The sequence below is a fragment of the Cornus florida genome, unplaced genomic scaffold (assembly GCF_030987335.1).
Source record: "Cornus florida cultivar Cherokee Brave unplaced genomic scaffold, ASM3098733v1 CherokeeBrave_3.0.0_Hap2_Chr10, whole genome shotgun sequence".
Classification (NCBI taxonomy): Eukaryota; Viridiplantae; Streptophyta; class Magnoliopsida; order Cornales; family Cornaceae; genus Cornus; species Cornus florida.
The window spans coordinates 44031258-44051390 of record NW_026775580.1 but is presented as its reverse complement, the minus strand read 5'-3'; the positions used below and the strand labels follow the sequence as shown (position 1 = coordinate 44051390).

The window sequence follows — 20133 nt, the reverse complement described above, 5'->3', positions numbered from 1 at the left end:
AATAATATTTTATAGTTTTATTAATCATCAAATTGCAAACAAGTGAGTACAATCAGCTCATAGTAATGACATGATAGATTAGCACCTAATATCCTAGATATCTAATATTAGCACCTAATTTGAAAACAAAAAATTTTATTGGCACCTAATAATAATATGTACCTAATATTATATTACCTACATATCCCACATAAGTATAATAATGATTAAACTACAGTAGTAGTATTTTGTTTGCTTTACTGTTCTTTTAGCGCAGATAAATCCCTTTTATTTTGAAGCAAAAGCACAATTTGGCGACCCCCGAAACAGAAGAATCATTTGATTGCTTCAATCGATCGACTGATCCGTTGGAGGGAAGAAGAATCTCGAGTAACATTTTCCCTTTGTGGGTTTTTGTTGAAACATGATTAGAGTGATAGAGATGAGATAATGGGTTGGAGACGAAGTTGAAGAAGAAAACAGAGGAAGATCGATATCATCCAATAATCTCAAGGAACATTCTCCAATTTCTTCTGGGTTTTTGAAGAGGAAGAGAGAGATATATAAATATAGAGAGAGAAAGTTAGAGAGAGAGAGAGGGAGAGGAGATGATGGGATGGAGACGAAATTGAGAAAGAGAGCAGAGGAAGATGGCGAGGGCAGAGTGGGGATGTGGGAGAGGCAAATGGTATTCCTACAAGCGAACCGCTCTCATCATTTGTATACTCAACATCGGTGTTGCTCTCTATGTTCTCCGCTCTCTCTATACTTCTCTTTACATCTACCCATATAACGATCCACAAAAAGAAAAAGGTACCAGTTCAGTGGTTTTGCTGATTTGGGTTTTTGTAGATGACTAAGTACAATGTGTTGTTCCTTTATTGTTCATTCATTGCTTGCTTGATGATGGGCTTTCCCTATACAGATTTTAGGTACACCCCAGATCAGATTAGAAAAATGGAAGAATCAATTCGGATACGAAAGGAATTGGAACCCATAGAACTTGTTGAATTGGTAAGATTTATTTTAGATTTTGGGGTCTTTGTAGCAATTATAGTGCAGTAATTTTTGGAAAGTTGAAAATTTTGATTTGTTGAATTCGAGTTGTGGGTATTTATTTGGGTTTTCTATGCTATTCATAGTTAGTCAATTGGTTAAATGTAGTGTAATGGAGAGAGTACAATGTTGTGGTATAGGTGAAAAAAATAAAGGAGGAATTCTCTAGTGAAGAAAGTATACTTGAATTGCCCCAGCACTTGAAACAAAAGATCACGGATGAGATTCTGGAAAGGTTGAAGGGCTTGAATGCAAGTGATCAGCAAGGTGGGTGCATTTCAAGATCACTGAGTAACTTAGCAATGTCGTGCATTATTGTTTCTTTATCTGCATTGTAAAATTGTCGTTGTGCAAGTAGTCTATTTCTTTCTTGTTAATCTGGAAAAGTTTTAGGTAACTCTTTCCTATTCATATGCAGCATATGCTACATCATATTTTAATATTTAATTTCTGCGTTGTTAGTTGCATTGCAGAACAAGATTTAAAATATTGACTTTAGTTGCGCTTTAATATTCTAGGTTATTTACTGATTTTGAACATGATGCCAATATAGTTATGTACTACAGTCTTGAAGTGCTTCTAGAAGGTTCAAGTGTAATGTAATTGCAAGTTGTTATTAACTATTACTTAAGATTTTTAAGTGGTCAAATAGTTGATTACTTTTGAATTTGTTGAAATGTAGATTACAAGCATCTGCATATTGTGACCACTGTTGAGCATATAGGGGACAAAATAATTCCTCCATTCTACCTTTTCCTTCATCCTGAAAAAGGATCATTTTGTTAGATATGAATGTACTTATGTAGTAGTAGCATTTTGTGATATATTAATTACTTGTACATATGCTTGAACGGTGCCATGCTATGAATTTGTAAACTATTGACTATAATCAAGACAAACAAACTCATTTTATCGAATTCCATTAAATGAATAAAAATAAATCAACTGCAAACAAAATGTTTTCTAAACTCGAGAGCCATTTATTTGCCATGATTCTTATGTACTTAGCCAATGACAGTGCAACCACACCATGAATGAAAAATTATATATTGATTCTGATTCCAGTTAGCTCTCATAAAGAATAACATTATCCGGGTAAATCTTCTTTTTATTTATTTTTTTTATTTTGTCAAAATCTTGTTCTTGGTACAAAACCTGCTTCCATGGATTTCTTAGATTTGATGGTCAGCCCCTGAAATTTTATGAAAACTCATTCCTGATGAACATTTCACAGCATCAAAGAGTCACAAATTGTAGTGTAATGTTTCTTTGACAAAATTTTGCAAAACTTTCAGGGAAGAGATTTCCTGATGCTTCAATAGCATGTAGCTGTAAAATACCTTTACAGTTCAATATGTTAAGACATTTTCCTGAAGTAAAGTTCCATTTGTCTTTGCATCTTTCATTTGGTTTTCCTTCGTCTCCAAAATATTTGTAGTTATCAGACACGTTCATGCTTCTATGTATTTTCCTAGCTCCATCTTTTGTTATGAATTTTTATAATTTTAAGACATAAGTTCACCATAATATTATTTGTAGGAAATTAAAGAGCCATTAAACCAAGCCATTTTCACATATCTCTAGAAACTTGCAAGAACTATCGGATTAGTTACTACTTCAGGAAAACTGAAGTTGAGAAAGACAAACAGATAATTGGAAATTGAGGAGCTTCTATCCTTGAAAATATAGGATATAAGAAATGATCAGCGACACTACTTTATTACTATCATTTGTCAATATCATTTTTTTTAGAGCAAAATTTGAAATATTGCACATAAGGCCCCATGAATTATTCTCGTCTAATAACCTGTTAAATTTATCCAAAATTTTGCAATTAGCCCACTACCACCAGTTTGCCATTGAAATATGAATGGAAATGTATGACGCGCATTGCGCCTGACATATATTTTGAATATTGTGAATATTATACCCTTATACCGTTGAGATAATCAACTAAGACAAAACATTAGTAATCAGATATAAAGTGTGCAAGAATCGTCTGGATCACCTAGATCTAGAAGGGGGATGAATAGGTCTTGTGGAACTTTTAAGCAATTTAAAATTTACCATTAATCTGGTTATATTGCCTTCCAAAACAAACAAAGATATTATTGCAGATATCGATAAACAAAATCACTAAAAGCAATAATAATGCAGTAATAAAGCAGTAAAGTCACACCAGATTTTAACGTGGAAAATCTCTCAAAAAGGGTTAAAAAACCACGGGACCTAGTCCGGCAAATCAATCCACTATGAAGAAAGAGATGTACAATCAGGTCACAGTTCGGTACTCTCGGACTCCTAATTGATCTCTCGACACAGCTAATACCAAATCTTCAGTACCCTCAGATCTCTAGGTCATCAATTTCTCAGTCTATAACAGTTAGTATTCTCGAACCTGCTTCTTCATTGATTGATCTCAACCACTAGTTAGTTGAAACAAGAATCTGGTTGTTTGGTCTGATGAGTGTTAAATTGATCTTGTTGCTTAGCAATGAATGTTTTAACACCAAAAACACATCTACTCACCAATGAATCTGGTTGTTTGGTCTGATGAGTGTTAAATTGATCTTGTTGCTTAGCAATGAATGTTTTAACACCAAAAACACATCTACTCACCAATACAAGAATGTATGATGAATGGGGAAAAACAAAAATATGCACTCTAATTCTTGCCAAAAAAACATTTACTAAAAGAAAAAAATCTCTCACAAGAAAAACTCTCAGCAATATGAAGTATATAATGAACATGAGGTTTTGATCCTTGTGAAAAACAAACAAAAATGTTCAAGCTTTAGAAATATATGAATTTATGAAAAAAGCTCTCTGAATGCATTGTCTAGGTTTCAGAGATCAGTACTGTTTATAAACAATCCTAGGAAGTATTTGGATTAGTTCATGATTCAGCAATTTAAATCCTAGCATAACTCTGTTTTCTGCATGCCACGATCGATCCAAAGGAGTCCACGATAGATAGCCATCTGCTGTCCTATAGATCGAGACTTAACAGTTCACGATTGTTGCATTACAAGACCTCGATCGATTGTCATGAGCTATCCTATCGAATGAACCTTACTGGACACTTGCTATTGATATAACATAGTTCTACAATTGATCGACACTAAATTTCTATAGATTGTAAATGGTCCAGTGTACTCTGTATTGTGCATCAGGGAACCACGATCGATCCCCAATACTCACGATCGATTGGTGAGTGGTATTTATTGATACTTAATAGATAAAAAGAATTTCAAAATCACATGCATATATATTAAAACTCATGTTTAATTCTAAATAAGTTTGAAAACTTTGAAATTTAAATTCATGACCATAATACTAACTGATGAGAGAGCATTATGGTGTAAATTTACCTTTTTACCCATTTGTTGACGAAGTTGACAGACTATATCTTTGTTGAAGCTCATCTTCATCTTGGAGTAAACTTTCACTTCACTCTCAACTAAGACGTACTAGTCTAACTAAAAATACATTATTCATGTATACGAAATTTGCTAACCTTAGTCATTGGAACCTAACATATACCATTTGTGATTGCCCAACACTGTAGAAACCGATCCATCATTCATTAATGATTCTAAAGTAAAAAGTCAAAATTTCTTTATTAATAAAATTAAAAAGTCTATTTGACCTCCTTTTATCATCTCTGTCCTCTCCTTCTCTCTACTTTCTCTTTTCTTTTTTCCTGAATGGGTATTTGTATTAAATAAAGAAAGAAACAATGAGTACAAAGGAACAAGTAAGGGCATACCCTCACAATACATCAAACATACTGGACACTGGACATAAACCACTTCCAGTACAAGAAAGAAATAAAAATAAAACAAAAGTCAAGACAGAAAAATTCAGCATAAGGCATAAAATGTCCTCCATAGACAGCCCCATAAGGGTTGCAGCTTCCAAAGTAGCATCCATAGCAATCTGAGTGTCAGACCTAGCAGACTTTACATAAAATCTACCATTTCTTTCTGTCCAAAGACTCCATAGAATTGTAGGAAAAGAAAGCTCTAGCAAACTTTGATCTCGTAGAGGAACCAGCAGCAAATCGTTGCCACCAACCTAAACACTCCGCAAGTGAAGCAAAATCCTGGTTGCATCCCAATTAAGAGTACCACCAAGTCCAGATATTACTAGCAAGAGAGCAACGCACAAAAGGATGATAAATAGAATCATCACTCTTAAAACAGCTGTGACATACCGATGGCAAAAACCCATCTTCTTGAGATTTGTAAAAGAAGGAATAGCATCAAGAATGATTAGGCAAGCAGTCACAGCCACCCTAGGTCTGCAAGAGTTCCGACATAAGTGCTTCCAAGGAGTTGTTTGACCACTTAATCTGCAGGAATTCCATACACATTTAAAACTGAATTTTCCAAAAACCCAATCTATTCTGTGATGCCCAGAAACAGTCCTTTTAGCTCTCGGCTGCTCTCCAATCTCAACAGGAAAGGAAGAAGGAAAATACCATTGCTTCTGATTGATAAATCTTGAAACAGTGTCATCTCTGTTCGCTCGACAAAATCTCCAAACCCTATAAGGCCACTGCTGAATTAAAATCTTCCTATTAAATCAAGGATCCCTTAGAAAATTAAAAGAGCTCCCATCTACTGAAAACTCCAATTTTTGCATCATAAATCTCTGACCTGCAGCATTGATCTCCATATGGCAGAATCTTAAGAACTTGGTACATAGGTCCAAAAGTTTGATTTCCTGGTATATTTTGCCTTAAACCATTCAATCCACAAGGGATCTGTACTTTGAAAAAAATCCCAGACTAAACAACAAATAGCTAATATATTCCACCCTTTTCAAACCATACCCATCCTCACTCCTAGGCAAAGAAACTTTATTCCAATTGAGTAGATGGAGTTTAGCCTTGTTTTCCTTTGTGCCCCAGAGAAAAGATTTCAGTTTCCTTGTAAGGTCCCTTTTAATTGATTGAGGCAAACTGAAAGCAGCAGTCCAATAATAGGAAAAAGATGTAGGGACAGACCTAAACAGTTCAATTCTACCTGCCATGGATAAATGCATCCCATTCCAAACAGAGAGCTTAGCAGTAACCTTATCCAACAAAGGAGAGCAGGTTTCTCTTCAAACCATTACTCATCTAGGGAAGACCAAGATAAGGCATCGGGAAATGACCCTATTTGAAGTGCAACAGTCTCATTAACCTCCTCTTTCTTCTAACAGCACTAGAATGAACACATAACTCTTCTCCTTGCTAACCATGAGACCTGCAGTCGAATGAAACTCCTCCTCAAAAATGTCCATTATAACTCTTGCTGTACCTAGATGAGCCTTAACCACCAGGAGAACTCCCTCCTCTTGCAGAGATCCCAATAATCTCAGTTAACAGATTCGGTTGATGACTTTTGTTCATTATATGATGACTAACTGATGGCGCACAGTTAAATGGGGAGTGCAATGAATGGTTGTTATCATTGGTCGATCTGTGTTCGCTTATGCTCCTCCAATGGTGTTAATTGCACTCCTCTCTCTCTCTCTCTCTCACACACACACACACACACACACACACACACACACACACACACATCTTTCTTTATCTAACATTCTCTCTCCATACCTAGTTCATTGAAGACATCTTTCTCTGGAACCCAATTTACTATAACAAGAGTAATTATTAAAAGAAGTGCAAATTCTTACTTATCAAAAAAAAAAAAGAAGTGCAAATTCTTGTCAAAATCTAATATTTTTCTTCAAGGATTCTTATTCTACGAGAAGTATTAAAAGCAATCTTCTGTGACTACTCTTCTCTGATCTTCACTGATTTGCTTGCAACAATAACCTTTGGTATGTTGAATTTTGAAATGCCACCTGAGAGCCATCATCTTCTGGTCTGATGTGTTCAATTATGCCTTGTGCTGAACTAAATCCACATTAAAAAGGAACGCTCTGGAACTCCTCTCTCTCTCTCTACTTTCCCTCTGTTTTACTAATTGTTCCATTGTAGTTAGTCCTCATTTCAACCATTTTCTCTCTCTAATTGCTTGCTCTCTCCCTAATCTCTAATCTCTCTATTTATGTCATTCACACTTTCTTGATTTTGAACTCTATGGTGGGAAGTGAAGAAGAAGTATGCAAATTATGTTCTGGCATTATGGTTCGTTGGAAATAACTGTTGGACCATTTGGTTGACTTGATTTTCTGTCCCTTAGCCAGTCTGGACTTTTCAGTTTGGAAGCTTTGTGGTGGTCTTTTGTTTTTGCAAGTGTTACAAGCAAATAGATGTGGAGGATATTTCCATGCCAGTTTAGGAAGCGATTTGTATAGAAGTTTGATTCCACAGAGTGTGTTGAGACTAATGCACCTGTCTTGCAGCATCCAATGCAGCTGAGGGGAGGTTGGAATGATGGAAATTAGAATGACATGATATCTCCCTCTCTTCATTGACTTAAATTATGCATTGTGGGATCTGGAATGGTGTGTGGGGAGTTGGGTTAGCGAGGAGAAAAGAAAACGATTGTGGTGTTGCTGCTAACGTCTATATGCGTGCGTGTGTTGTGTGTGTGTGTGTATATATATATATATATATTGAGTGACTTACCAATATATATATATATATTGAGTGAGGAGCAAACAATGTTTCCACAGAGAGAGAGAGAGAAAGAGAGATGTTGGTTAAAACATAAATGTATATTTGTATGCATTAAGTTTTTTTTTTTAGAAAAATGAAGAAGAGATAAATTGTAGATCACGCATACAAATGTATTTACACACATATGTGTCTTCAAGGAGAAGAACAAATGAACAATAAATTCACAGACGGGTCATTCTTCAAATGGATGGGTCATGGGCGAGATTAAATGTTAGAGTGAGGTTAGCCATTCCATGAAATTTAAAGGACTCCTGCATGTTTATATATCATGTTATCAATTCAATAAAGGGCAAACCCAGTATGTGTTTATGTATCATTTTATCAATGTCCAGACAGCTCAATAAGTTTTTCTGTTTCTTCTGAGATTTCAGAAGTCAGTCATGATTTGTTAATATATTGTTCCTCTCGCCTTTGTAGGTTTCTAGTATGTGTTGTATTTATGTATATTCAAAGTTATTTTTGTTCCTGTAATAGCATTGAGTCAAAGTTTGGAGTTCGCGTTGGTTGGATATGACTGGATTTTTTTTTTTTTTTTTTGACAAGTAAAATTTATAAATGACAATCAACTTCAATTGTTAGCAAGTTTTGATGAACCTATTATACATGACTTAGAGCTCGTGTAGCCACTTCAACCCAACGCGTTTCCCACTTTTTTTTCCTAATGATTTTTTAGTATTTAAGAAATCTCTAGAGTGCAATATATATATTTTTGATAAATAAATTCTCTAGAGTGCAATATGATAGAAAAAAACCAAATCAGTTTTGAATTTTGTTTCTTCACCAATAATTACTACTTATAAGAAATTTTATATAAAAAGAATGGTGGGTTGGATTTCAGATGAATTTTTTAAACCTGCCAAATTATATTGTAACTTGAACCTTGAATTTTTTTTTTTTTTTTTGATAAGTATTCATTGAAAAACGCCCAAAAGGCGGCCTAGACAAACTGCACAAAAACCTATAGCCTCAAGATATTTACAAATCCAAGAGAATCTCCATCGATTTACAATTAGAGCCCTGAACCCAAAAGAATAGAGAACTAAGAATAGAAAATCTAAATGCACCACAAGGAGATTCTGCCCCATCAAATGATCTCCTATTCCTCTCTCTCTTTAGGGCCCACCAAAGACAAAGGGGGCAGTCCTTCATGCATCTCTAACCTTGACTTATTGCAATATGTAATTGAATTAGACTAAAGGTTGCTAGATAATCTCAAATCCCTTTTAATATACAAGGAGTATTGGAAAATCCTAGGTTTTATTGGGGAATTGACATGTTTTTAGTCATGTGACATCTAAATTGACCCTCCTTGTAGCTTGTTGGCTTCCTTTGGGTGTTGGAGCCTATGGATCAAGGAAGGGGTTGGTAAGAAAAAGGAACTTTGACAAAAATGCAATTTGCATCTAAAGGATAACATGAATTTTGTGAAATCCTGAATATGTTCGTACATACAAGAAATTTAGTTTACACCTTACATCACGGCCAAAGAATTCTTGAAGTCCTTTCTGAGTCATTTGGATGATGAGAAAGTCCTATATTGTCTTCACATTATCAAAAGAATGGGATCTCTGTAGACAAATTGAAGGAGGTGAGACTCAGTTTTCTATGTAAGCAAGCCTATTGTATCTGTTTCCCATGGAATATTGTTGTTTTAAAACAATGTGGCTGCATGATGGGGCGACATGATTGACATTGTTCTATATTGGAATTTGTTGTGTGCCCTAGCCATTGAAACTACAATTGATTTGATCTAAGAAGCACGGAAACGGATACGGGACATAGATACGACACTACACGGATACGGCGACACGGCAAATCCTAAAAAATTAGGACACGGACACAGCAAATAAGAAATATATTTTCTATATATATGATGTTGTACTTTAAGAAATTAAGAGTTATATTATTTTTTATAGTCTCATAATGAAGAATTTTTTTTTTGTTTTTTGCTGGAAAAAGAAAGAATGGTAGAAATAGGGTTAAGAAAGAGGGAAAAAAAACAAAAAACAAAGGAAAAAAAAATTAGGCCTTGGTTAAAAATAAAGGTAAAAATCCATAGAAGAGAAAAATGTTCATGGGGAATAAAGGAAAAAGGAAAAAGAGACAAAAAGAAATTTATTGTGAAAGGAAAAAAAAGAAGTATTTAGGTTTTGTGAAGAACAAGAAGAAGAAAGAAAAGAGGACGAAGAATAAGAGAGAAAAGCGTAGAAAGAGGAGAAAGAGATAGAGAGACCATTAACCGGTAGCGAAGCTTGGTTGGTGGGACAACAAGAGAGTCAGAGATGATCGTGCAAGAGTTCGAACCTTTGAACTAAAATATAAGAATAAATATCTATTTGTTTGAATATAAAAATGTTTTATGAAACAAGTTTTTAAGTAATTATGTAATTACAATCCTAATACTGAAATTTATTAAACAGCTCCTAATATTTACACTTCAACTCAACATTGTTTAAAAAACTTTCTTAACAATCCCCAAGAATGGGACATGTGTGTTGGACATGTATCCATGGCATGTCGGAAGTGTGTCCACGACGTGTCCGGATATTCGAAAAAATATAAAATATCCGGACACATTTTTTGGCATGTCCGACACGTGTCGGGGCGTGGGTTGGTGTCCGACACGGATTATTTGCCCTTTTAGACGTGTCCGTGCTTCCTAGGATTTGATTAATTGACGGTCTTCAATCAATCACTTCATCCTCATCGGTCAATGATGCATTAGCTATCTTAATTGTTACATTATGGTTCTTCACTGATGGACAAACATTCTTTTTTACGAGAATCAAATGGTAGCTTTAATTTTTTTCAGTTTTGGTTCAATGATTCTTCAAAGATTCATTGGCATCCTTTGTTCTCATTGATGTCCTTGGGGTTACAGGAGTCTAGATCTTTCCACTTTTTGCATCTCTGACTCTGCAATATTGATTCTCATTCTCTGGATGTTTTGGAATCTTGTTCATGAATATGGTTCCATCCCCAAAAAAAAAAAGTATCATTGCTTTTGCCAGAGGCTTTTTGATACACTTTATATTTATAATGTGATGAAGTCTGTGTGTGTGTGTTGTAAATCAGTAAATTGGAAATGTTTTTTAAAGTGCATTACGAATATGTGTTATGTGCACATATGTGGAGTAGTAGGAAACAGATTCATTTTAAAATACTTATTGGATTTGGGTTTGGCTCCTGGAACTAGTCAATCTGCAATTAACCAAGTAGTGCAAATGTATATTGTTGATTTCTAAAGTATTTCTTAATTTCTGAATCAACTTGTAAATTTAGCGCACAATCTGTAGATACTAATAAGCACTTGATACGTTGGAGCAAAATCTTAATTTTGTTGCTAATTACTTGTACTGGCTTTTTATGTCAGCTTGGTGATTTTCTCTTGGTGGTTGATCCTGGGGTTCCTCTTGAATTTTGATTTCTTCCTTTTGGCTTTGCTTTTTGTATATTTGTAGAGTTTAGTTCACCCCTTTACACCCTCGTTCATGAGTTCTAATAGTTTGTACTTCAACTCCCCACCTTCAACCCCTGCCCAAAAAAAAAAAAAAGGCTGCCAGTCTAGAATTTATGATCTGAAACTAAAACGTTGTGTAGACATATACTCTCATGTTGGCCAGAGAATCTTCCTAAGTAATGTCTAAATAGCTGGCATTCTAGAGCCCATTTAACATAGATGATAACCACGAAGTTCTTTAAAAGTTTGAGCTTTTAGAGAAGGGTGTAATAATATATTCAATACCCGCCTTCACGTGTGCAAGTCCTCTCACAAATTATGTGTTAGGAAGGCACCTAGATTGGACCATGGGCTTTCCTGCTCTATTGCCATGATAATTACTAACTACTCAGGCTTAAGCTGTTAGAGAGGGGTGTAATTAATATGTTTCAACAAAGCAGATATCAGTTGCATGATAATGTGAATAAGCAGTTATAATGATATATCTAATGTAAGTATCTATCTCACATTTTTGTAGTGTCTATAACATAAATTCTTCTATTTTTGTGGCCCTTACGTTACCAGTTTTGCTGGTGATACTGTTTTTGATGAGCAGAAGCAGTCGAAAGCTGGCGCAAAGAAAAACTTGAAGAAGCTATTCAATTTACGCGTGGAAAAATTTTGAATTCAACAATTCTGACAGAGGAAGCCGGTAAAATTTTCTCCTAAAGATTATTTTATTCATGGGAGATAAATCAACAGTTTGTCTGTGAGTGGCTTTTTGTGACATTTTTGTTTGAATGAATTATTGTTTCTTAGAATTGCAAAGGAATGTGTTTTTGTAGGGATGCTAGCAAAAGCTTTGAAGTCTAATTGGGCTCAGCTGTCAGAAGAAATTGGTCTTTGGTTACCAGTTGATATCATTCACAAGGAACACGATGACAAACCGGAGGGTGTGGAAGAGTTTGGTAACGAGCCAGTATTTCATTTCACTCTAAACCTCTTTCCTTCTCTCTCTCTCTCTCTCTCTATATATATATATATATGTATTTTTTTTAAGTAAAATCTGATCCCAGTTTTGATGATTTTTGTCTACATAATTAAAATTTTCAAGTGTTCCTTGTTTAGTTATTCTTTCCCTCATTTTTTCCCCACATTTTAAAGGACAAATTTTAGGAGTATTTGTTTCTTGGACTCTCTTATATATTACTAAGATATGTATGTTCTCTCCAGATGAAGAGATTTTACCTGGCAGGAAACTTCCTCCAGAATGTCATACCGAACTTCATACAGATTATGGTGGTGCTGCTGTCAGATGGGGCCTGACCCACCATAAAGAAAGTGCATATGAATGTTGCCAGGCTTGCTTGGATCAGGCTAGACATGGCAAACCAGATGAAAAGAAATGCAATATATGGGTTTATTGCCCATCTGAGACAGGATGTCATTCCCCGGATATTTATGAACACAAAAATGGGGAGTGCTGGCTGAAATATGTAAGCTTTGGCGTACATTCTCATTAAGTTGTGCTGTGGGGTTCATTATGTCTATTTGTTAAATTTTATGCCAAACTAACCTTACCTGAATCTCAGACCAGTCTGATATTCTTGTTTTTCATCTTTTGCTAAATGCAGGCGGAAAATCCCAAAGTGAATTACAAGGGGACATATTCGGACTCTTACAGAAATTCCCACCCGAAAGCACCATTGGTTGTTCCTTGGGTCTCTGGTGTTGTAAGTGCTTGATCGGGTTTTTCCCAACAAATGGACAGTCAGTCCGGAGACTCTGCAGGGAGTTACAGAACACTTACTGTGCCATGGAAACTTCTGAAAATACCCACACGAAACTGGCTGCATTGAAATTTATATGCACGCTGTTATCACATCATTTCTAGCTTGTACCATTTTCTTTTCTTCTTTTAGTGGTGGTTTTTTGAGGAGGGTTCATTTTTAATTTTTTTTTTTTTTTCCTAGTTGATTTTTAATTTTTTGTAATTGTAATACATGGTGGTGAGCTTGGTCATGATGTTTTGAAGTTGGAAAGTCGGGTGCTAATGGCTGGGGCTTTTAAAATAGTTAGACATGCAAAGGGTAATTGATGTACTAATTTGTAGCATTGTTTCATTGTATTGGCAAAATTTTTATACACAACATTTCATGTATTGTTAGTTGACTGCCTTTATTATTTCTTCTTGTTATCATCAGAGAATTTGAGGGATGCATGGCCTTTTGATATCCGTTCTTCTGGTTTGAGAACCCTCTCTCTCCCTCTTTTTTTTTTTTTTTTTTTTTTTTTGAATATCATTTTTCATTTTATTTTTAGGAGAATTACAAAGAAGTCTTATTTTTCACTTTATTGGATCATAAGTCCTATGCTCCTATGAATAAAACTATGGTAGACTTATAGATTGGTTCCGTGTGCATCGAATTAAACTTGTGGGCATCTTCGGACCCAACTGCGAGAGCCACTGCTGTTAGCCCTTGAGATCAGTTTCTGTATTTTTCATGCTCCAATTTGGTCCGAGTTCTGTTTTAGTAATATAAATAATACTACGTAATATAGATCAGGTTTGTTCTTTCCACTCTCTGTAGGGGTTCCTCTCTCTATTAAGGTTCTCTGTTGATCAGAGTCCGAAGTATTCTGGCGGTGGTTAGTTGTTCTTTAGGATAGCTTCCCTTTACTCATGATCTTCGTGATTACGGTGTGTATTCGCCCCGCGCTATGAACTATAGCTGGCTGGCAACGTTCGTGGTCATGGTGCTCCTTAATGGCTTTTGGAGTGTTGGTAATCTTTTGGGGGAGGGCCACACCAACTATCCTTTTGATCCTGGTGCTGGTTTGCTTTTTTCCTTTTGTAGCAGCTCCAGTCCATCTGTTTCAGCCATGGACATGTCTTATCACCGTAACTGTTCATCACTTGCATCCATGGTAGTGCTAGACGGCGCCAATTTTGGTATGTGGATGTGTGTCCAGGAATATAATGGTCCGGTGGAGCATCGAACTATCAGCGGTGTTTTGGTTGCTAGGGTTGAAGTTGTTTATCTTTTGTGAAGGTTTTAAAGTTTAGGAATTTGTCGGCGAACTTGATTCTTCCTCCTCCTCGGTGGTTGGCGACTTTGGGTCCTTCCCGAAACCCACGTCATCTAATGATATGTCAGAATGAGTCTTAAAAATCAACAGTCATGATGGTTCTGTTCCATCAGCGTGGTTGGTACGTTATTTTGGGTATCTATATTGATGCAGTGGACCTTATGGGGTGTCTTATATCGCCTTCACCAAATTACTTAGGAGGTACATAGGCAATGGTTTATCTGGTGACTATGGACTTTGTGGATATGGGTTTTGATTTTTGTCAAACCCTCTTTCTTGTCATTGTTGTGGGTAGTCCCTATGTACTATCTTCTGACCTCATGGTTTTATAGGCTTTCTATGCGTGTTGATCTAGGAATGTCCTATGCTTTCGTGTGTTGTGTTGTTTGGTTGTGTTGAGCTTTGTAAATATCGTATACTTTTTTATTGCCAGGTTAAAAAAAAAGAAAAGATTTATTCATTGATTCTATAAAAGTGAAAAGTATGACTTATTTGTCATTCTCTGGAATTTGTTTATATATTTAAAATTATTAAGTATGAGGAGAGTGTACGGGATGAGAAGTCTAACACGTTTACCTTCAGTATACGAATGAGAATATACAGGATGAGAAGTCTAGACTATTGTTAATTAATATTATTATTATTATTTTTATGGTGAAAGTTATAATTTATTGACATGGAAATAATTGTTGAAGAAAGCTAGGGAGATGTTGGTAAATGGCAATGGGGAGGGTCTACTAATTGGAGACACCCTTGAGCTAAATAATTGGTTCATAAGGATTCTGTACAAGGATTTGTATCTCTGCAGGTGAATAAATTGAAAATATAAACGAGTTATGTCTTCAATTGAGGATAAAAAAAAATTAAATAAAAAAAATAAAAATTCAATTAGCAAACATAAAATTTTATAAAATACTGTATTTATTGTGATTAGTTGAAACAGTACTTGCTGTGATTGATTTTTAAATAATTCACACTAGAGTGGCTGCAAGTGCCACAGTTATCAGCACTTCTCAAAATTCAAAATTTATTAGTCATATTCTATGAACAGATTTTATTGAAAAGATCCACACTTTACTTTTTTATATTCGCAATCAACATTATTTTTTCTAAAAAATAAAAAAGATATTATTTTTAGAAGTGAAATGTAAATGAATTATTAGCACGCAAGTGCTGGTTGTTTGAGTCGTTAGGTTGCTCTTCGTATTAAGAAATCAGTGTTCGAGCCTTGCACCGTCTCTCCGCCCTCTAACAATTAACCACCAGAGGGACACTTGAAACCAAGAATCAAGACAAGACTACAAATATCATTTGTTGCAACTTAAATATACAATTCTCCAACTCAACTCCAATGGTCTTTTCTCTTATATCTACAAGATACTTGGTTGATTTTTTTTTGTGTTCATTTTCATATATACGTTGTATCAAGAAATTATTATATAGTACTGAAATTATTTAGTATTGGCACCTCCCTTGCCCAAGCTCTTTTCACTCTTGCCTCTTCCGGACATTTTTAGAGAGAGAGAGAGAGAGAGTCAGATCTAGGGTTTTTGAATTGAAGGATTGAGTTCCAATTCTGTGTGTTGTGGGATTAAAACTTTTAGATCTCTCTTTGAAACGCAAACAAATTAAAGATTAAGATGGAGAGAGAGATGGGAAGATTAGAATGGGTCAGTTGCAGCGAATTGAAGAACTGAATTTTAATTAAGTTGTATTATTGAGAGAAGAGAGTGATTACGAGAAACGGGTTTAACCCGGTTAAATGGGCATTGCCCATGTTTTATTATTATTATTATTTTGGACAGGTGTCAGCATGAGAGTAGGCCGTCAGCAGGGAGGATAAAAGGATTTAAGGATTGTTCTTAAGCACGTGTCAAAAATTCACAAGTTTTGTGTGTTAAAGAATTATAGAAAGGAGGGAAAAAAAAAACACAAAAACAAAAAATTGGGACTGTTTGGAACTTTGGATAGTGGGAACCACAGAACCGGACTTTTGTAGTACCTGTATGTCTTCCTTCTAAATAAATCGGGTCCGTCGTACCACCCCTTTTCACTCATGAAAATTGGTTCTTCTTCTGTATTTAATTTGAGTTGAAAATCAGGTCCAATGCGATCCGTGTAGGAGGCTCTAACCCAAGCAACTAGGTTGGCAACAAAGAAAGAGGGCATTGACAGAGGAAGGTACATATAATCTTCTGATTCGATAGTGTTAAATTTTTTGTTATTGCTGTTGTTGATGATCATGATGCATATGCATATCTATATAAATGTTTTATATATATATATATATATATAAATATATATATATAGTAGGTTTTTTTTGGTTCTTCTTATGCTCTGTTCCTCACTTTCCATTCTCGCGTTCATTCAAATGCACGGTGATATTTGTTAATAACAATTTTCCAGAATTTTCTTTAGAAAGAATATTGGCAACCCAATCGACTAATATCTTCCAAGTTTAAGTCACTTTCTGCTACACCTTAATTTCTCGATTGCTTGTATTATGTAATGTTGGGATGGTAGATGCACAGCCTTCAGATTTATGATTGTTGTAGTTCGTGAATAATAATTTTTCTGGCACGTGAGAGAGTGGTGCAATTCAAATTCATATTTCATGCAAACAGCTTACGAACTGTTTGGTTTATGAGAAAAAAAAATTTGAGGAAAAGGAACTGAGGGACGAACTGATCCATACCACTGTTGATTTTGTTCCCGTGGAATATGTAATTAGATTCATTGGATTTTGTACAGTTAGATTGATGGGTAACTGTGTTTTGAGATATTTGTGATAGAAATAATTCTCGTTAATTAGTAAATGGAAACTTCCAGCTATCTTTCTTAGCAGCCAAATGGGGCACTCGATGATCCTCCTTAGTATGCACATTTTCTTTACTGGTTTAATAGGTATGGGGCGTAATGTCTTCACTGAATTCTTTGAGAGCCCTTACTTACACAGAACATGGGGAAATCTTTACTTGAAAGCATCGAATAATGAGTTACAAAAGGCCTTTTCAATTTGCTTTTTTATGTCATACATAATTTTGATGCTTATCTAATTGTATGTAATTAATCTGATTGTAGAAAGGTTATATAGAATTGGAACTTCAAATTAGTAGGACTAATGTGTAATATTTGGAAAACTCAGCCCATCCCTTCTGGATAAGTTTCCAAGCCCTACCCCTGAAGGATACCTCACCTCCATCGAAAACCACCCCCAACTCCCTCCCCACTCTAACAAGCCATAACTCTCCTCCAAAATCGTGACCTCTCACACCCAAATCTCCAAATCCATTTCTCTAGCAAACCCTTATTGAAAAACTCCAATCTTCTGATCCCCAACATCCCTGTTTGGATAGGGGTGCACACCTCCTCCCAGTTCACCAAGTGGTATTTAAACTCATTTCCCATACCACCCCATAAAAAGTCCCTCTGAGTCTTCTCAAGTCTCATGACGATTGAGATAGGCATCCGAAAAAGGGACATGGAATGTGTTGGAAGATTCGAAAGGGTACTCTTTATAAGAGTTAAACACCCCCCTTCGACAGGTATTGTATCTCCCAACTAGCGAGCCTCCAGTCAAAGCGCAAAACCACTGGGTCCCAAAATGGAATTCCTCCTTGATGATGCTTCCAAAGGCAGTCCCAAATAAGAAATCGGTAAAGAGGCAACCCCACACCCCTGGATATCAGCATATCTATGGATCTCCTCAACCACCCCAATTGGGACTAACTCACTCTTTCCAATGTTAAATCTTCATACCAGAGACCGCTTGAAAACAAATCAAAAGACATCTTAAGTGTCTCAATTGGTCTTCCCCCGAATCACCCTCCAAGCATCCATCAATCTTCTCGCAGATCTAGGCATAACCCACAAAACCCCAAAGATACCCAACAAAAGGTTCCAACAATCAAAAGCCAATGGATAGTGCAAAAGAAGATGAACAACCGACTCTCCATTACACTTGCACATGCAGCACCAGTTAACTGTGATTTGTTTTCGCCACCTCAAATTATCAAGCGTCAAAATCTTGCCCCACACCACTGTCCAAGCAAAGAATGTCACTTTGAGCGGCACCTTGGAACGCCACACTGCCTTCCACGGAAAAGTAACCCTAACAGAATCCGAAAGACATCGAAAAAAGAATCTCACTTCGAAATTACCCTGAGCAGAAGGCACCCAAACAAGAGAATCCCTACCTATGCGACAAATCTCAAGACAATATAAACGTTCCAAAAATCCATAAACGTCGTCCAACTCCCAATCCTGAAAAGATCTCAATAGATCATTTGAAGGAGAGGAATCTTCGGTTTTTGTCCTTAAATCTTTCCTTATTACTTCTTTATGTTGTTGGGGTTCGGGTAGACATTGTTCCTCCCCTGAGGAGATGATTGATTTTCTGAGTTCCTTGTATCTTAGGGTTCCGTGTGCCTCTTGTGTTGTATTCGGGACGCATTCCCCTTTTGAACGCTTTTTATGAATTATCTTAATTATAAAAAAAAAAAAAAAAAAAAAAAAAAAAAATTGTATAAGGTCCAAATGTGAATGTGTTTTGGCGTTTGCAACAGAAGTGATTTGATGAAGGAACTGTGATCATGTTTTGTGGCAACAACTTGAACCACAAAACCCATTATGATGTTTTGGGTGTTAAGGAAGATGCAAGCTATGAAGAAATCCGTACAAGCTACCGGTCTGCTATCCTTGACTCTCATCCAGATAAATTGCAAAAGAGATCTAAGACTTCCAATTCTCACCATGAGTCGGGAGAAGATTTCTTGAGATACATAGAGCTTGGGAAATCCTCGGCAATCGAAGGTCACGTGCAGTTTATGATACTGAACTGCGAGTTTTGCTACAGGATGCAGTAGCTGCAGATGATGTCAGCTTAGAGGATTTGATGGTTGAAGATGCTGATGAAGTTTTGGAGCTTTTTTACCAGTGCAGATGTGGTGATTACTTCTCTATTGATACTTCCGAGTTGGAGAAGATGGGGTATTCATTGTTGAGGGATGGGAGTAAGATTTCTCTACAGAAGTCGGATGCTTTGCCGGCATCAATTGTGCTTCCTTGTGGATCTTGTTCTCTTAAAGTTCGTCTATTGCTCAATTCAGATGTTAGACTTTGAACTGTTGATCACCTATAATAATGAGATGATTTTCTTTTATTTGCTTTGATGGATGATTGTCTGTTATTGATGAGATTAATAACAGTTCATATTATGACTCTAATTCTTTCATTTCTGTTTCAAGTCTTCTGAGCAGTTAACAGAGTGCATGGTTAAGGCTTTGTTGAGTTCAGTTTTAGCAACCATATGCTAAAGAACATTGATTCTGGTTTAGGCATGTTCTATCAGTTGTTTGTGTAGAAGTACTATTTGATGATGGTTACTCGTATACACACTTGGTTGAATCTGGTAAAAAAATTTGTGTACATAAAGTAAGTTGGATTTGAGACTGTTGTTGTTGTTATGTATACCTGTATGTTGTCTATGCAGAACGGCAGATATACACATTTGACCTGGTAAGTCGTCTTCATTAGAGTGGGCATTGACATGGGGTCTATGCAATATGAAGGAATGGTATTAGAGTTTGATTTGTGGTTAAGAATAGTAACCAATCAAATTTAAGCAATGATCAAAATCCTGGTAAAGTTGAAATGCAGTAGTTCGGCTGTTAACATAAGATTTAGGAACAAATTCAAACAAATGTTGGCCACTCTTTGAATCTTTGCTCAATAATTTTGCTGAATTTGATAAATATGGTGAACTCTAGCCAGAGAATAAAAAATGAGGGTAAAAGTTGCTGTCCAAAAAAATAAGTAATAAGGCTGAGGTTTAACAAAGATAAACTTTGTTGACAGAAGTCTAAGATCAAAATTATTTAGGGCATGGAATTTATAGGGGTTTGGTAACTGACATCTTTACTGTTGGGTGGTTGTA

At 35.8% G+C, this 20133-nt stretch overlaps 1 protein-coding gene and 1 pseudogene across 1 annotated transcript; both read left to right on the top strand.

Moving 5' to 3' along the window:
* The first annotated feature begins 225 nt into the window (after positions 1-225).
* Positions 226-13076, top strand: LOC132278679 (uncharacterized). Its single transcript, XM_059780523.1, has 7 exons — positions 226-792; positions 905-993; positions 1176-1302; positions 11725-11820; positions 11954-12076; positions 12342-12604; positions 12743-13076. The coding sequence occupies exons 1-7, from the start codon at positions 630-632 to the stop codon at positions 12851-12853; spliced, it is 972 nt and encodes a 323-aa protein (XP_059636506.1). The 5' UTR covers positions 226-629; the 3' UTR covers positions 12854-13076.
* A 2859-nt stretch (positions 13077-15935) lies between these two features.
* LOC132277524 (uncharacterized) lies at positions 15936-19369 on the top strand (annotated as a pseudogene).
* Positions 19370-20133: the final 764 nt, after the last annotated feature.

Bases quoted from the DNA above. Each gene is read 5' to 3' on its own strand.
- LOC132278679 (XM_059780523.1), top strand. From the start codon at position 630: ATGGCGAGGGCAGAGTGGGGATGTGGGAGAGGCAAATGGTATTCCTAC. The intron at 994-1,175 runs GTAAGATTTATT...GTTGTGGTATAG, and splicing joins CCATAGAACTTGTTGAATTG to GTGAAAAAAATAAAGGAGGA. The intron at 12,605-12,742 runs GTAAGCTTTGGC...TGCTAAATGCAG, and splicing joins GGGAGTGCTGGCTGAAATAT to GCGGAAAATCCCAAAGTGAA.